Source organism: Mustela nigripes, chromosome 12, assembly GCF_022355385.1.
Source record: "Mustela nigripes isolate SB6536 chromosome 12, MUSNIG.SB6536, whole genome shotgun sequence".
Lineage (NCBI taxonomy): Eukaryota > Metazoa > Chordata > Mammalia > Carnivora > Mustelidae > Mustela > Mustela nigripes.
Window position 1 is genome coordinate 13,260,410 of NC_081568.1, and position 16,287 is coordinate 13,276,696.

The following is a 16,287-nucleotide window of genomic DNA, read 5'->3' on the forward strand; positions in this document are numbered from 1 at the left end:
CCAGGAAGTCGCCCAGGAACTTGGGAACCCAGAACCCAAAGTTCCAGGAAAGGAATCCAGAAGACAGGGGCTCGGGCAAGGCAACTATGTAAAGAGTAGGGCTGCTCTAACCAGGGGTCCAATCCCAAAAGGACCAGTGGCAAGGCTAGGATCATGTGGACCGCCACGCTGATGGAGAAGTCCATTCAGTTTCTGCCCTGAAGGACCCAGTTCTGGGCAGGAACTTGATAAATAAACACCTGGTAGTACAGACAATTAAGATACGGGAAGGGGGGGGCGCCTGGGTGGCTCAGTGGGTTAAGCCACTGCCTTCGGCTCGGGTCATGATCCCAGGGTCCTGGGATCAAGCCCCACATCGGGCTCTCTGCTCAGCAGGGAGCCTGCTTCTTCCTCTCTCTCTCTCTGCCTGCCTCTCTGCCTACTTGTGATCTCTCTCTGTCAAATAAATAAATAAAATATTAAAAAAAAAAAAAGATACGGGAAGGGTACAGAGGTTCTAGAAGCTTTCACTTGCTGCTTGACTTTAAAACAGTCCTGTCAGATACGGGGGTTATGATATCTGACCTTTCAGAAAAATAAAAAACTGACACACAGACTAAATTATTAACCCAGAGCCCAAGCGGAGGCGAGTGGAGAAAAGCATGTTCAACTCGGATTTGCCTACGCTGAGCATTTTCTCTCTTTATAGCTGTCTACCCCATTCTAATGGGGCATGGTAATGGCTGGAGAAATATCTTACTGGGGTCTGGTAAAGTTCTCAGGCAGTAAGGGTGGTCCCCAAAAAGGAAAAAAAGCTAATGGTCCTTTTTAGCACAAGGCAGCGACCCTTTCTACCTGGAGATGGGTCTTCCCATCAGCAAGCTGTGTAACCTGCTAACTCGGACCAGAAAGCCAACAAAGGACACTATGCAAGATCCAGAGTGTGGGAGAAGACCCACGGGGACTCCTCCTCCATAACACGCCTCAAAGGAGGCCACCTATGGCAGAAGAATGTGGCCCTGGATGTCCGGGCCAAATGCACTTTGAGGATGTGATTAAGGCTGGAAATGCTGAGACAGGAAGATTATCAAGGTGGGCCCCATCTGATCGCAGGGACCCCTAAAAGCTAAGAGAAGTCTTGGCTCCAGACAGAAATGAGAAGGAGGGAAGGAGAGATTTGAAACATGAGAGAGACTCAGTCTACCACTGCTGGTTTTGAAGGTGGAAGGAAGGGAACCCGTGGAAGCTAGAACAGCTCTCAGCTGACAGCCAGCAAGAAAACGGGGACCTCAGTCCTGCACCTATGACTAGTGGGAACAGAAACAGATCATCCCCTAGAGCCTCCAGAAAGGAGCACTGCCCTTCCCCACCCCGGATTCAAGGCTGGCAAGACCCTGGTTAGACTGTGACCTACAAAACTACAGGACATGACCTGATATTTTCAGTTGATACAGTTACAGCAATTGTTTATGCCAGCCAGAGAAACCGAATACAGCATCTCTAGTTCAAGTCATTTCTTTTTTTTTTTTTTTAATTTATTTATTCGACAGAGAGAGAGATCACAAGTAGGCAGAGAGGCAGGCACAGAGAGAAGAGAAAGCAGGCTTTCTACCAAGCAGAAAGATTGATATGGGGCTCGATCCCAGGACCCTGGGATCATGGCCTGAGCTGAAGGCAGAGGCTTTAACCCACTGAGCCACCCGGGTGCCCCTCCTTCTTTTTTAAAGCTCTAGATGTGCATCGCTCAAAGCGAGGATACAAGGCAGAACACCGTGGTGTTTCTGACAGGTGCTGGTTTTGTCTCGAAGGGTCACAGCCTGAGGAATCCTAGAACCACCACCAAGAGCTTCAGCAAGGATAAGAAAATTGAGGGCCTGCTTTATGATAATACAGTTATCCAAGTCTCAAAAGGCAGGCATAGAAGGGCATTATTAACTGAATTGCCCTGCAAATTGGAGGTACAAAAGTCTTGTGTTCTTTTAGATCTTCATTCTAGGAAAAATAAAACAACAACTAAGACCCTATTCACAGGCTTTTTTTGGCAAATTAGCTATCAGGTTTAACATCATCACGAAAAGAGGGAGAGAAAATCTTTTTAAAGGTTCTGCTTTTTAAACCATCTGGATAGTTTTTTCCCCCTTCTAAAGGACTGACTTTCCCCTGATTATTAAATGTAGAATAAGAAGAGGGTGAGTTCTGAAATACGCACCTATGAGACACACATACCCACGAAGAAATCGTAAATCTAGCTTCACATTTCATCATCTACTAGGATGTTATTTCTAATACGTATGGCGCGTGTTTTACAAACATTTCTCACACACTACCAGCTGCCTGGGAATGTCCTTGGCTCAAGGGAGACAAGGTCGGGGGCGCCTGGGTGGCTGTCAGTTGGGTGTCTTCCTTTAGCTCAGGTCACGATCTCAGGGTCCTGGGATCGAGCCCTGCGTCGGGCTCTCTGCTCAGTGGAGAGTCTGTTTCTCCCTTTCTCTCTCCCTCTGCTTCTCCCCGGGGCTTGATTCCCTCCCTCTATCTAGTAAATAAAATCTTAAAAAAAAAAAAAATAAATAAATAAACTGAAAAAGCAAAGACAAAGTCCGTCCTTGACGAACCAAGGAAGGAAATTGCTAGGTAAACACAGTTCGGCGGCAGCGTCAAATCACACTCAGTACCCAGGTACGGCAACCTGGGCGCAGGTAGCGGCTCCTCCCCGGGAAGGCGGGAAGCCACGGTCACCCTGGAGATTTCTGACCTTGGAACTGAGCAGAGTTCTCCCAGCATGTGCACAACACAGAAGAGAAAGCCATGTCTTCATAAACACGTGTGAATGTTACCTTTCCTGAAGAACCTATGGAAAATACTGTAATCTAGAGACTTAGTGTGAGCAGGCTAAGCCGGTCAGAGAGCTAGAATCCCACTGCATTTCTCCATAGGGTTGCTTAAGAACATGTGGCAAACATTAGGTCAATCTGGCAAAAATGACACTTTTGCAACATAAGAAGCAGAGGAAAATTAGGCACTAAACCTGCAAGTAACTCATTCCTCATTTCCCAGCTCTCCTCTCCAGTCTAAAGGTAAATAAATCAGAGAAACAAGAATACTAAGCAGGCCTTGAGTTTCTGTTAGCACCTAATAGCTTGCTTAAAGGCTGATGTCGTTCATCAAAATCAGCAAGGTATATAGGCAAAATTAAGTGTAATTGTTGAAGAAGAAAAATCACTGAGAAGAACAAGAGGCTTTTAAAATATTAGTTTTTTTAACTTTCATTTTAATTTTGGGTATTTTTCTTAATTATGTTTGTCAACATATAGTATTTCATTAGTTCCCAATGTAGTAAAAAACAAAAAAAAAACCTATAAATTTGAACTTGACAAGAAAAAACATATGTAAGCACTTGGGCCCTTTACTATAAGGACTTAGGAACAGATGGATGAAAAAGATAAAATCTCCAGGCCAATCTTGACAGATAAACTAATATATGTACTTTAATATCAAAAAGTAATTACGTATTATAGAAATGATTTTTTTGAAATGATATCTAAATATTACTCTTGTAATACAGATACAGTCATATTTCGCAAAAGTTGAGAGAAAAATGTGCATGCCTGCTTTTTATGGCCATGTCTCCCTTTGAAATAGCAATCCTACAAATAAGAAAGATGGGTTCCCTGAATCCAAATATTCCCCTGGAGGGGCTCCAGAGCCAGGAAAAAAAATGTGAACATCCATAAAAGGAGAAAAATCAAGAAAAGGAGACAAAAGCTGGACCTCAAGGTACTAGTACTTGCGAATCCACATTCCCCATCCCACCCCACTGCTCCCCAACCCTTAACTGAGGAGGACAACCTTTCTGGTGACTTCTTTGTAGAACAGAGCACTTAACAAAACAGAATGTACTCACCAGAAGAGGTCAAATCGCCCTTCAAAGAAAGTATTCCCCTCTAATAAAAATCAAGGCAATAAACATGCGAACATGATTTATGGGGCCACGTTTCTAATGTGGCAAAACTCCCGAAAACACAGGTTTACTTAGGTGAGCTGGACAGGTTCTCAAAAGGCAGGAAATACCCTTTGAAAATAAAAATTAACATTCACTCGGACTTGAGGGATTTTTACAGAGAATTCAAGTGGAACTTACATATATTTGATTTCTCTTATATCGCTGGTATAAGTTATGCATGATGGATCCCCCGTGGAGCTCCGTCAAAGTGGCCATGTCATCCACGCCCTCCTCATTCATGGGGTGCATAGCGGTCACCTTCTGGTGTGTAATGGTGCTCTGCTTGTACGTGAACACCTGATGGGCAGAATGAATTCAGTGGTTTAGAGATCAGCAGTGGACAGTCTCCCCAGAGAAGTACAATCTCAGCACAATTTCAGCACAAAATCCTGAACTGGCCAGTAGAGAGTATTACTACAGAGAATGTCTTCATTTTCTCTGTGCCACTTACCTACTTTCAAAGGAAGCGATTATTTGACAACTGCAATTAAATACTCCTCAAAGACACGAGTTCAAGCATTAGCCATCCCTTGAGAATCGCAGAAATCATAAAATTGTGGTTCACTTCCCCACCTATTTCTCCAATTGCTATAAATTGGTAACAGTTTAGAAACTGGCTAACCAAACTTTTAAGTAGTTTGGCTTCGTTGTGCCATGTCTCACATGGGATCATACAATATATTTCAAAGCTTCGTCATAACAGCTCGTCCATTCACCATAGAGCCCTAGTTGTTCACATATGCCTCTGTTCAAATGCTGGAACACATCGTCACAGGAATATGTTAAAAATTATCCTTAAATCCCTTCTTGGATTTAAAATAAAATCAGTTTGCTTGCTTGACACCTGTCTTCCTTAACATTCCAAAGACCACTGATGAGGGCCACATACGTGTGTTAGCGTGAACATGACAAACTCAGATGTGGCTAAGACTGATCACTGAATCTGCAGGTATTTCTAAAATCTACTCAGTGCTTTTTTGTCGCTACTGATTTGGTAGAGGATCCACCATACTAAGTCAGCTGCACCTGTTAAGCAAATTTTGGCTAGCTTTGCTGCAAATTCATGTACATAACAAAATCATTTGATGACGGAGTTTATAATTATTCATTTTACACTTTTCCAATGTTCATCTCTAAAGAACACAAAGATATAGAGAGGACTTGAAGAACATGGAAAATGCAGTCTTCCCACGCACATGTCCTTACCATGTACACATACACACGACGACTTTCTGGAACAGTATCTGCAGAACCTCCTAATTGGGGAATTCTGTTTTTAAATATCGACCACTTGCCTACATGGCAACAAACAGTATGTTATTGCAAAAGAGAATGACACACTACGGGAAGCCAAAGTACCAATCCAATGGTTTTGAGAAGTCAGGAAAAATGGCATGTTTTATTTTTCTAGAGAAAAAATAAAACTTCCGCAGTGGCATTTCTGCCACATGAACCACAAGAGTTGGCCAAACCCAGTCTCAGGAAGCTGCTCTACCCGAGGGCAGAGAGCCGACCCTCTCTTCTCAAGGCCGGCCACGCTCCCCAGCTCCTCCCTGGGCGCAGACATCCACCAGGAGATGCGCCAGCCCCGGCGGCCCCGCCTCCTGGCGAGGCAGCCAACCCCGCCACGTAAGGACCCAAAGGGTAGGACAGGCCTGGGAGTGCAGGGTGAGTGGGTACCACAGCCAAGAAACAAGTATTGAAGGAAAACAATGCGCTGGAACATTCAAGAGTGTGGATGTATTTTTAAGACACTGACCTTCCATTCTAACTCAAACCCTGGGGAAGAAAATTAAAGAAACAAATTTAGGCCAAGAGTTGAAATTGTCTTGGGGCAATCTGGAAAACCCCAGAAGTGAGCAGCTAAAACGCTCTGCTCTTCCCCAGCTTGCTACATGCCAATGATGCCAATTCAGGCAGTTTTTTCTTTTTTTATGTCTTATATATTCACTTGAGAGAAAGAGAGAGCATGAGCAGGGGAGAAAGGCAGAGAAGGAGGGAGAAGCAGACGTTCCACTGAGCAGGGAGCCCGATGCAGGGCCCGGTCCCAGGACCCTGACACCACGTCCTGAACCAAGGGCAGATGCCTAACTGACTGAGCCACCCAGGCGCCACAAGCAGGTTTTCTGGAAACACTAACCCCTGGGCTGGTACGTGGGTCTTCTATCTGCAATGACTGTAGGGGTAGGGAGGTAGCAGAAGCAGAAATTTGGCGCCGCAAACTCCCAGCCAGCCCAGGAGTGCAGGGAAGAGTCCTGCGTCCCCTCCCTGCTCCTAGCATACACTGGGGGGCTCTTCTCACGCTGCTTGCTCAAAACTCCAGCCAACACAGTGGGCGCAATGGTTGCGCAGGTTCCCAGGAAAAGGTTCTTATAGGAAAGACGATAAGGTACCCCGACTGTCTCCTGCTCAGGCCCCCTTCAAGACTCATCATCATCAAGTCCTTCCCAATGTGGAAACAACTCTTCCAACTAAATGTCCCTCCGTACATGGAGAATTCCAGAATTTGAGGACAGAAATAATTTAGAATACTAAAATTGTCCTCTGTATTTACATTGATTCTGACTTTTGGAAATAATCACGCACAGCCTACAACACTGAGAGACTAAAAAATTACACACACACACAAATATTTATGTCATATGTAAACACTGGTCTTTTTCAATGCGCTGAGAATATAAGACAACGTGTGGACTGAAGTCCAGAGCTGGGCACACAGCACCGAAGGGGACGGCTACACACTGCAGAGTTCCCCACCTTTGTACACTTGACCTCAGGTTTTCAGGAGCGCCCTGTGCGTCAAACGTGGCCACGGGCCCATTTTGGGAGTGGGCAAATCCAGAGAACAGGAACCAGTCCTTCCATGGCCTCAAGGAGACAGAATCATGATTGAAGGAAATAGTTACATAAGCAAGAGACCATGAACAGGAAAGACAGAACCAAGACAGAGGACAGGAGCTGCTCAAAAGACAATCATCTCCAGAAAAGTAGAATAGTAGAGAAAATGTGTTTGTGAAGGCAAGGCCAGGATAACTGTCGCTTCAGAGATGGGTTAATATGTGTAAAAATTCTAGAATGGTGCATGGTGTACTGCAGGTGCTAAGTACGTATCTGATAAACTAAGGAAATCCATTCATTCACGCCAATATTTACTGGCGTGGTCTAAGCATTGGAAATATAGCTTACATTCCAACAAGGGGAAGAAAATACAATCAAATACACACGTAAATATCTAGCATGGATGGGGACGAATGTTTATGAAGACATGAATGAGAGTAAAGGGACTAAGTACCATATCTGGTAGACCAGATATGAGGACAGCCTCATGATAGGGTCGTATCGAAGCAGAGACCCTACGGAAGCAAGAGATGGAACCATCCCCCTGCATTCAGTGTGTTAATGTGTAGTGGTTGAATAAGCACCTGATTTAATTTAGAAAGATTTCAAAGGATTACAGAGACCCACAATCTTATTCAAGAATTCTTTAAGGAGAGTCCCTCAAAGCATCAAAAGTCATCGGTATGTGCAACAATTAACAGAATATTAGTTACACAAAATTAATCCTACATGGCAGGAAAACTCTAGGTTTAAAGAATGGAATTCTTTTTATAGGAATTTTTAGGGGAACAGCCGCCAAAATACAGTAACAAAATATATTCCGTAAAACCCAACTCAGAAAAAAAAAAAAATGGAGTTACTTTAACGGAGCATATACTAGGAGAAAGGTGGTAAGGTTAAGAAGTGGAGGAAAATTTGGAAGATTAATACACAGGAAACCAATTTAGAAAAAACGCAGCCTCAGAACAAATAGCTCCTGTTACAGAAATACAAGCCACTGGTCACAAGACGGACTGGATTAAGCATGGGAGCAGAACAAAGGAAACCAATCGACAGTATTGGAAAAATGACTTGGAAGACTTGTCTAATGCTCGGTCCACTTCTACATAAGCTCAAAAGGTGGGGAGTCAATTAATTAAATGAAAAATAGCTGAACCACTGTCAATCCACTTTTATGTTTAACCTTAGGACAGGACAGCACCTATATCGCAAGGAAACTCCCAGCACGTGGAGCTAGAGTTCCTGTAACAAACAGTTTTAGACATACACAAGACTTCTCTTATGACAAGTCATTAGAAGCCCCAGTCCTAACATTTAACTGTTCCAATTGGAGAGAAAGGAAAAAGAAAGTGACCCTGTCAAGTCCTCCCGATGGTCAGATGGGACGCAGGGTGTTCTCAATCTGGGCAAACCCCTCTCACTGTATCCCAGAATTTCTGCTAGAACATTCTCAGGCCAGTGCCCCTGCTCTGCTCCCTGGACCTGGGGCTATGTCTGTAGACATTTCTGGTCATCAGAACCAGGGGAAGAGGAGGGTGCTATTAGCATCAGGTCTGGAAGGGCCAAAAATGCTGATACACAACACAGAATTATTCAGCCCAAATGTCAGAGCGCTATGTTGAGACAGCATGGTCTAGAAAGACCAATGAACCAGAGGTCTAGGTAGACACCAGGAAAAAAAAAAAAGATGTAAATGAGCCAATGCCTATAAACAAAACCTTTCACAAAATATAAAAAAATCTAGAAACAAAGAAAAACATCGAAGAGAGGTTAACCAAAGGTCAGCATGATGGTATTCTGCAATTTAGTTTTTGTTCTTCCTCATTTGACCTGAGGTGAGAGGGTGATGGTGGTGAGGATGAGACGGTGTCTAGGCATTGGCGTTGGCTTTTATCTGCATTATTATTTTCTACTTGTACTATATTATGGTCAGATACTATGGTCCAGTTCTTTCTACTTTGTTCCTACCCTGCCCAGGGCAGCTGTCCCGTGTTTTGGCCACAAGCATTGCTTCTCCTTGAGATCTCAGCCCCAAGGTGACCCTCTCCGGGAGAGTCAGTGCGGAGAAGGATACCATGCCAGTTTCTTCCTTATTCTGTTGTGTGTACCGTCTTCTTAGATCCTAGGACAGCCTGTAACTGTTTATCTAATCCGTCATCTTTCTTGCTTAAAAACCATCTCTGGGTCCCCCACTCTGGGACCCCACGTCAGTCTCTTTCATCTCATTTGACCACAACCTACAGTTAGAAATGTTTTGTCCTGGGGCGCCTGGCTGGCTCAGTGAGTTAAGCTTCTGCCTTCAGCTCAGGTCATGATCTCAGGGTTCTGGGATTGAGCCCTGCATCAGGCTCTCTGCTCAGCGGGGAGCCTGCTTCCTCCTCTCTCTCTGCCTGCCTCTCTGCCTATTTGTGATCTCTCTCTGTCAAATAAATAAATAAAATCTTAAAAAAAAAAAAAAAAGAGAGAGAGAAATGTTTTATCCTGTCAACTACCATACACACAGTTTCATAAAAATACTTGTCTGATGTCTGGTGCATCTCGGTATTTTCTACTCTGTTTCTTTTAAACGCTGTGACCCTCTGAACCAACTTCACACCTAATATGGGTTGTGAACCATGGTTCGAAAAGTCTACGAGGGCAAGATGCATGCCTACCTTGCTCCCCAGAGCCAGTCTTGGCCCACCATACAGACTCCAGCAGCATGGAATAAACGGTCCTGGGTTTCAAATTGGGTACAATGTATAAGGAGAGGTAGAGTGGGGGTAACGATCAAAACACGGCCTTGGGGCACTGGAGGCAGGTCTGGCAGGATTCATTTCTCCTAGATCTACGCCTCTAAGAGCTTAGGGGAAATGGGCAAGGTACTTACACCTGCTCTGGCCTGTGATTTTTTTTCTCCCACTAGCAAAATAAGAATGTTAATAACCATAACTCAGACTCATCATGAAAACTAAACAAAATGATGTAGGTAAAAGTCAGAGTGACACAAATGAAGGCTGAATACAAAGTATCTATTCCTACGAAGGGGGAATCATGCAAGGAAGAACATAGAACATTCCAAAAGGAAATGCACCAATCATCTTTGCATAGACAGATAAGCCCAGAATTCTTAGACACGAGCCCAGAGACCAGATGGATGAAGTAGGGAGTGAGCAAAAGGGAGGGGTGCAGAGTTAGTTCTATGGTTTTTAGGACCATCTGAGCCTGTACGTCATTTGATGAAAAACTGATGTACACTTTCTATTTTGACCCCTTTGCACAAATATGGCTGGCCCTGTTTGGGTTTTCTCTGGATTCAACTTCATTTCTGGGGATGCCTCTCTCAATTTAATTTCCATCTTCATTCATTTATTGGCTCATGAATTCATGATGGCTACTACGATCCACGACAGAGGCGAAGGCTTCTGCTTCCTCCCCTGTGGCTGCGATGAGCAATCACGGAAACCAAATATCAGCTTCCGGAATGTTGTTAAAGTAGCACTAATAGTTCTTTTTAAAGTGAATCGAATCAGTTTAGTGTATCCAGATATGTTAACTGATAGTGATTTTGATAGAACTTTTTTTTTTTTTTTTAAGGTTAGAAATGTTTTGAACTTTGAGAAAATGGGAAAGATAAAAAAGTATAAGGAAGGTCCAAAACACCTACAAGCTTGTGATCCATTACTGGAGTTCTGATATATTTGCTTTCAGATTTTCTGCATGCATTTTTAAACATTTTTGTAATTAGACTTTTGGTTTTGAGGTCATTATAGCTCCGCATGTGTTTGTGAGTGGTCATACAGAATGATTCCAGATACCCTTTATCTGCTTTTTCTCAGTGACAACATCCCACAAAACCAAGCACAATAGCACAACGAGGCTCTGGACACAGAGTTGAGATACAGAACCTTTCCGTCAGCCCTAGGACTCAGCATGCGGCTTGTTTAAAGCCAGTCCCAATACTGTCTCCGACCTACTCTCTTCCTAACTTCTGGCAACCACCAATCTGTCCTCCATTCTCTCTAGTTTTGTCATTTCAAGAATATGATATAAACGGGATCATACCCCATGTAACCTTCTAGGAGTCACTTTTTCCAGCTTTTGCCTTAAATACATAGCATGGCTAAGAACACGTGTGTGTACGTTTTTGTGCAAACCTAAGTTTTGATTTAGATAGAATGAATGCCCAGGAGTACAGTTGCCGGTGTGTATCTGTGCACGCGGATACTGGTGTGTGTTCCTGTGTGCACACATTTTAAAAATAAAACATAGGATTATACCACATGCATAGTATAAATTAATTGTCATTTAGTATATTTGAAAAAAAATATTTGCCTCAAGTGATCTTTTTCTTGACACTCAATTCTTCAAGGTGGAAAGACTGGCTTACGGGGCGTGAATGTCCCGTGATGTACACAAGAGAGCTTTGCAAGATGCCCCCTACCACAGCTGGAGCCAAGAGTGTGACTTTTGTCAGATTTTCCCGAAAACTTCTTTTATGAATAAAAACGTCACGTAGTCTGACATTTAAAAGATGTACGTCATTCTTCTATAAAAATCACAATTCCTGAATGTTGCTTATAAATTCCAATTTAAGATCTTCTTGTCCTCTGGAGAGGATTTCCTTAACTAGCAAAACCCAGCATGTTCTCTCCTGTGTGTGAGTGTGTTAGGCTTTCCTTCTGACTGCACCCGCCGGCTCTGGGAGGTGACTTTTTTCTCTGATGTCCGCCAGCAGAGGTCAGGGCTGGTGTATCACCCAGGCCTCCCTCACGGGCAGGCCGCAGCCCATGCGAGCAACTTGGTTGCTCTTGGCATTGCTCACTGAATGGTCTCCACGGGCAGATGTACTGTCCACAGATTAGCTTCCTGGTGTTTTAGATTCTCAGACTCTTAATCCTATCAGTCGGCCTGTAAACTCCACAGTATCATCAGGCGGATTTGTGCTCGGTGGCTAAGGTCTACTGCTCAGGGGCAGACCTGCCGGGACCTCCCATCCTCACTGGGCTGTGTGCGTCAACGCCCATCCGCTCGGTGGGGTGCTGCTGGTGCACTGGAAGGCAGAAGGAAACCCTCCATGTGAAGGACAACAGTGTTGGTAGCGATGATTCCTAGAAGGGATTCAGGCTTAGTTTTCCCATGGGGTTTCTAGGAGGCTGGACTCATTGAATCAGGTTTCATACTGAGATTTCTTCTGTTTCTCTAGAAAAACAATTGCAGTGTCGTGCTTGACATGAACTGTTTATGAGTAGGAAGAGAAATGTCTGCCCCCACCGTAGCTGCTTCTGCAGGCCCCAGTTCCTTCAGGTCAGAGACCAAGTGTCACTGCAGGGCACAGGGCCCCTCATATACACACACCTTGCCCTTGCCCCACACACTCCCCACTTAGCAGGTGCCCTGCATGACCTTGTCTTTGTATCTGCTCTTCCCTTCCACGTGGCTAGTGCCCACCATACCCAGGGAATTGTCTCTGTTCTAGCCACCCAGGTGGAGATTACCCATTCATGTTTCTGATCTCTCGGGGATCGCTAAGCTCTTGGAAGGATGAGCCATTTAAATCACTGTTGTACGCCCGGAATCCAGCTCACAGTCTGACACCAATGGCAAATGAGGGAACTGGAGAGGGTAAATAAATGAATTCAAAAGGCTATCTCCGAACTGGGGTCCCTTTAGGTCTGACTCTAACACGTGTGCTTTTCCACAATCCCGAGGAATTCAGTGCTAGCTGTGCTGTGTGCCATGGCGCAGGTTTCCTAACCTCTCTGATCCGCTGTGACTTCATCCTCAAAACAATGAGCAATACTGTTTCATCCCCTGCCTGGGAATCAAATGAGGGACGATCATCAGTGTGTCTTGTGCACACCGTCAGCCATCACTAATGCCCTGTCTCTCTCTCTCCAGCCCTTTGCCTTATTTTGGTTTTGTACCCAGAGGCCCTGAAAACCCGATGACAATTTAAATGGCTTAATCCCACAAACCAGTTTGTCTTTGAAATAGAAAATATCAATCTTTTATCTGTATCCGGGTGTCTGTTATCTAGCAAACTCAGCAGGTAGGCTTAAGTAGCAGAACACTGATATGAAGATGATTTTAACCCCCTGTGTCATGCAATGGAGAGGTTAAATCTGACAGGTGGGAGCTGAAAGTGAGGCACTGTTGTCATTTCCCTCACACCCTGGGAGACGAGGTGTGTATGATGTGGCTTTTGATGAGATTTCAGTGGAATTGTGCAGTGGACTCGACATTTCTGTGGCCCATCGACTTTCTGCAGTCTCCTGAGGCTGCAGCCAAATGACAGGCCAGGGGCTGGCCGCAACATGACATAGTTCACCCCTTCCCCCCAAGAGTCACCAGCTATCAGAAGGAGTAAGGGTTTCTCCTCTGATCCACTTGCATTAAGCCTGGTAAGTTTCAGCTGAGAGAGACCACAAAGCCAGGCATGGATTCCCATGCCCAGGGGCCCCAATTCCTCACTCCATGTGTGTGAGACAACTGGTTCACCAGCTTTCACTTCTGAGGTTCCTTATTCCTGGTCCTAATGTCCCGGCCCTTGTTCTAATTCTAAGTGTTCCTTTCTGATCCTTTCCTTCTGAGTCAGAAGCCTAGACCCTGACAGCATGAACTTGAACTCTGGTATAGAATCACCATTATTCCTGTAATTCCAAACTATCTTGGTGTTTCAAAAGCGTCTTTATGCACACACCTCTGCACTCAAAACCAAAAACGGACCTGCATATCTTACCCTGTGCCTATCCCCTTTCCCCTTTCTAAGTAATGACACCATCACCAGCTCCCCAACCTTGAAACTCGAGTCTAAGATCCCTGCCCACTGCTGGCCACGACATCTTCTATAAGTCCTAGATTAGATGAGCAACATCGCCTAGAATCCATATCTGCTCTCCACTTCCTCCCCCAAACCTACATTTTTCATCCGAGACCCCCCATGACTTCTTCCTAATTAGTTCGTCTGCCCCCAGTGTCCCATGGCAGGAATCTAATCATTCTCAAATTGGAGTCCAAGGAACATTTTTTAATGTTGAGTTTTAATTTTAATGATTAGGGGGACGCCTGGGTGGCTCAGTTGGTTAAGCAGCTGCCTTCGGCTCAGGTCATGATCCCAGCGTCCTGGGATCGAGTCCCACATCGGGCTCCTTGCTCGTCAGGGAGCCTGCTTCTCCCTCTGCCTCTGCCTGCCATTCTGTCTGCCTGTGCTCTCTCTCTCTCTCTGATAAATAAATAAATAAAAATCTTAATTTTAATGATTAAAAAAGTTTTTTTCCCACCAGTTTTAAAGTCAAATTTTCTTGGCACTAATAACTTCGACTTGAAAGACATTTTGAGAGATGAAATTCTGGTTGCTTGGGCTGGTGTTTCCCAAACTGGGATCAACTAGGATCTTTTAGGGGACACAGCTCAAGTCTGAGCAGCATAGACGTTGATGGACTTAAACCCACTCTGCTTCCCACCGCAAACAACCCTACCCAACTCTGGTTACTCCACATCGTAGCCCTCAGCTCATCATCTATAAAATAAGGATAACACCCATGCCTCAGAACGGTGATGAGATCACAGCAAGAGAATGCCCCGGACAGATTTAGCACAGCTCTTGGTCCTCAGCAAGCAACTCAAATACTTCACTGATGGCTGTGTTCCTGTTACCAGTGACATCATCTGACCAGACCATGCACTGCCTGGAATTCTGTTTGTTCCTGGTCACTTCTAGGATGAAGAATAATCTTACTGTGGTTTCCCTGCAACGGCTTTCCTGCGTGGCCCCCGCTACTTCTCCCACCATGCTGACTCCAGCCACATTGGGCAGACCTAGTTTCCCGTCCCCTCTCCCACCTCGCTGGGTTCCACACTCAGTGAACAGTCCCGGGGTCCATCCCGCACTCCTCCACGTCATCCCTCTTCCAAGCCTCCCCCACCACGCCCAGCCTGGCCGGGGCGCCCTTCTTTCCCACAGCACCTTGGACAGAACCTCTCCTGTCCCTCTCCGCACCAGGCTGTAATCTCCTCTGTCTCATCCCTCCGGAGGAACCAGGACTGACAGAACATTCCGCTCCAGAGTAGAAGTGCTGATTTCCTGGGGCACCACGATGAGGCTCTGGGGCTGGATATGGGTTGGTGGGAAGGAGGGCAGGACCGAATCACCATACCATTGTTGTCGGGGGCGTGCCGCTATCCTCATACTGGACTCATCTGCGAGGACTTCGGTCTCATCTCACGGAAACCTCCGAGTCCTCATGTCTGGCACCAGTAGCTGCTTACAAATCATTTGCTAATGGGATGAGCCCCAGCTGTGCTTCCACGCTGCTGAGATCACATCATCAGCACCCTGCGTCGGTCATCGACAACCCAACTCCCAAAGCTGAGCTGTAAATCAATGTTTTGCATTTACTGGCTGCTTTGGGACAGCCTTAAACTGAATGACAGTAATTCCTTGGCTGCTCTTAAGTGAAATGAAAAAGGCATATTTGAGCCAAGTATGTGTACATCTCAGAGTTGAAAACCGGAGTCAAAATAGTTTTATGGATCCTAGCTGTAAGCACCATATTTTTTGCAGGCCATTCATTTCCAAGTGTCAAGTAAGAAGAGACACAACCTCAAAGCACTTATTTAATTCAGTGAACAAATAGAATCGGAATGAGTCCAGATTGAAACCAAAAGTCAGTGTGGCTAAATAACCACAAAGGCACAAGAGATCTGCTTGACTCAAAGTTGTGGTACAAGAACTAGGAGAAAACATACCACTCAGGTGAAAGGAAATGCCAGAGACAAAGCACAACAAATCAGAACATGGAATATTAAGCTCCCACCCTGCCCCCGGATGCCAACCCCACCCCCCTGCCAAGGAAATCTCTAGAAATGGCAGAAAACTCTACTGGAAATACTGGAAAGATGAAAAAGAGGCAGAAGGCCTGACAGAGAACAGACTGGAAAAAAATAATAGATCACTAAGTAAAGATGGCAAAGATCTCATTTTTAAAAAGTATATTTAATGAGAAAATACCATGTACTGAGATATTTTTGCTAATACAGGAACCATGAGCAACCTAAGAACACACTTGTCTTTCCTCTGAAAGTGCCAACAAGGAATTGTTTCTCTGCAAGTAACTACAGGAAATAAAATCCCTGCACATCTTCTACGGGAAATCTGGCCTGAATATCCAAAAAGCCAGAGCACCTGAGGTTTAGAAACTTAACGGAATCTGGTTGAAATCTCAGACTTGAGAGCCAAAGCCATGAGGATAAACACGGCCATGTTTTTGTCAATATCATCCTCCTCCCCTTAGCTTTCCCAAAAGCGGGGTTTGGAGAGCCTTCCTTTCTGATGATCGATATCCTTATAATAAGCTTGCATCTCTTCAAATTTCTACTTTAGAATGTTACAGAGTCAAAACACAGTATAAAAAGGACAAGGGGGCCCCACAGTGTCTCTGTCACCACCAAGTGGTCACCATTCAACCAGACAGCAGTGCCTCCTCCAG

At 44.9% G+C, this 16,287-nt stretch overlaps 1 protein-coding gene across 1 annotated transcript in view; it reads right to left on the bottom strand.

The window, feature by feature from the left end:
• MYO10 (myosin X) overlaps positions 1–16,287 on the bottom strand; it is a 211,565-nt gene that overhangs the window by 119,315 nt on the left and 75,963 nt on the right. The window contains exon 3 of the mRNA XM_059416933.1: positions 4,118–4,276. Within this exon, the coding sequence (XP_059272916.1) occupies positions 4,118–4,276 (159 nt within the window). The remainder of the gene's footprint in view (positions 1–4,117; positions 4,277–16,287) is intronic.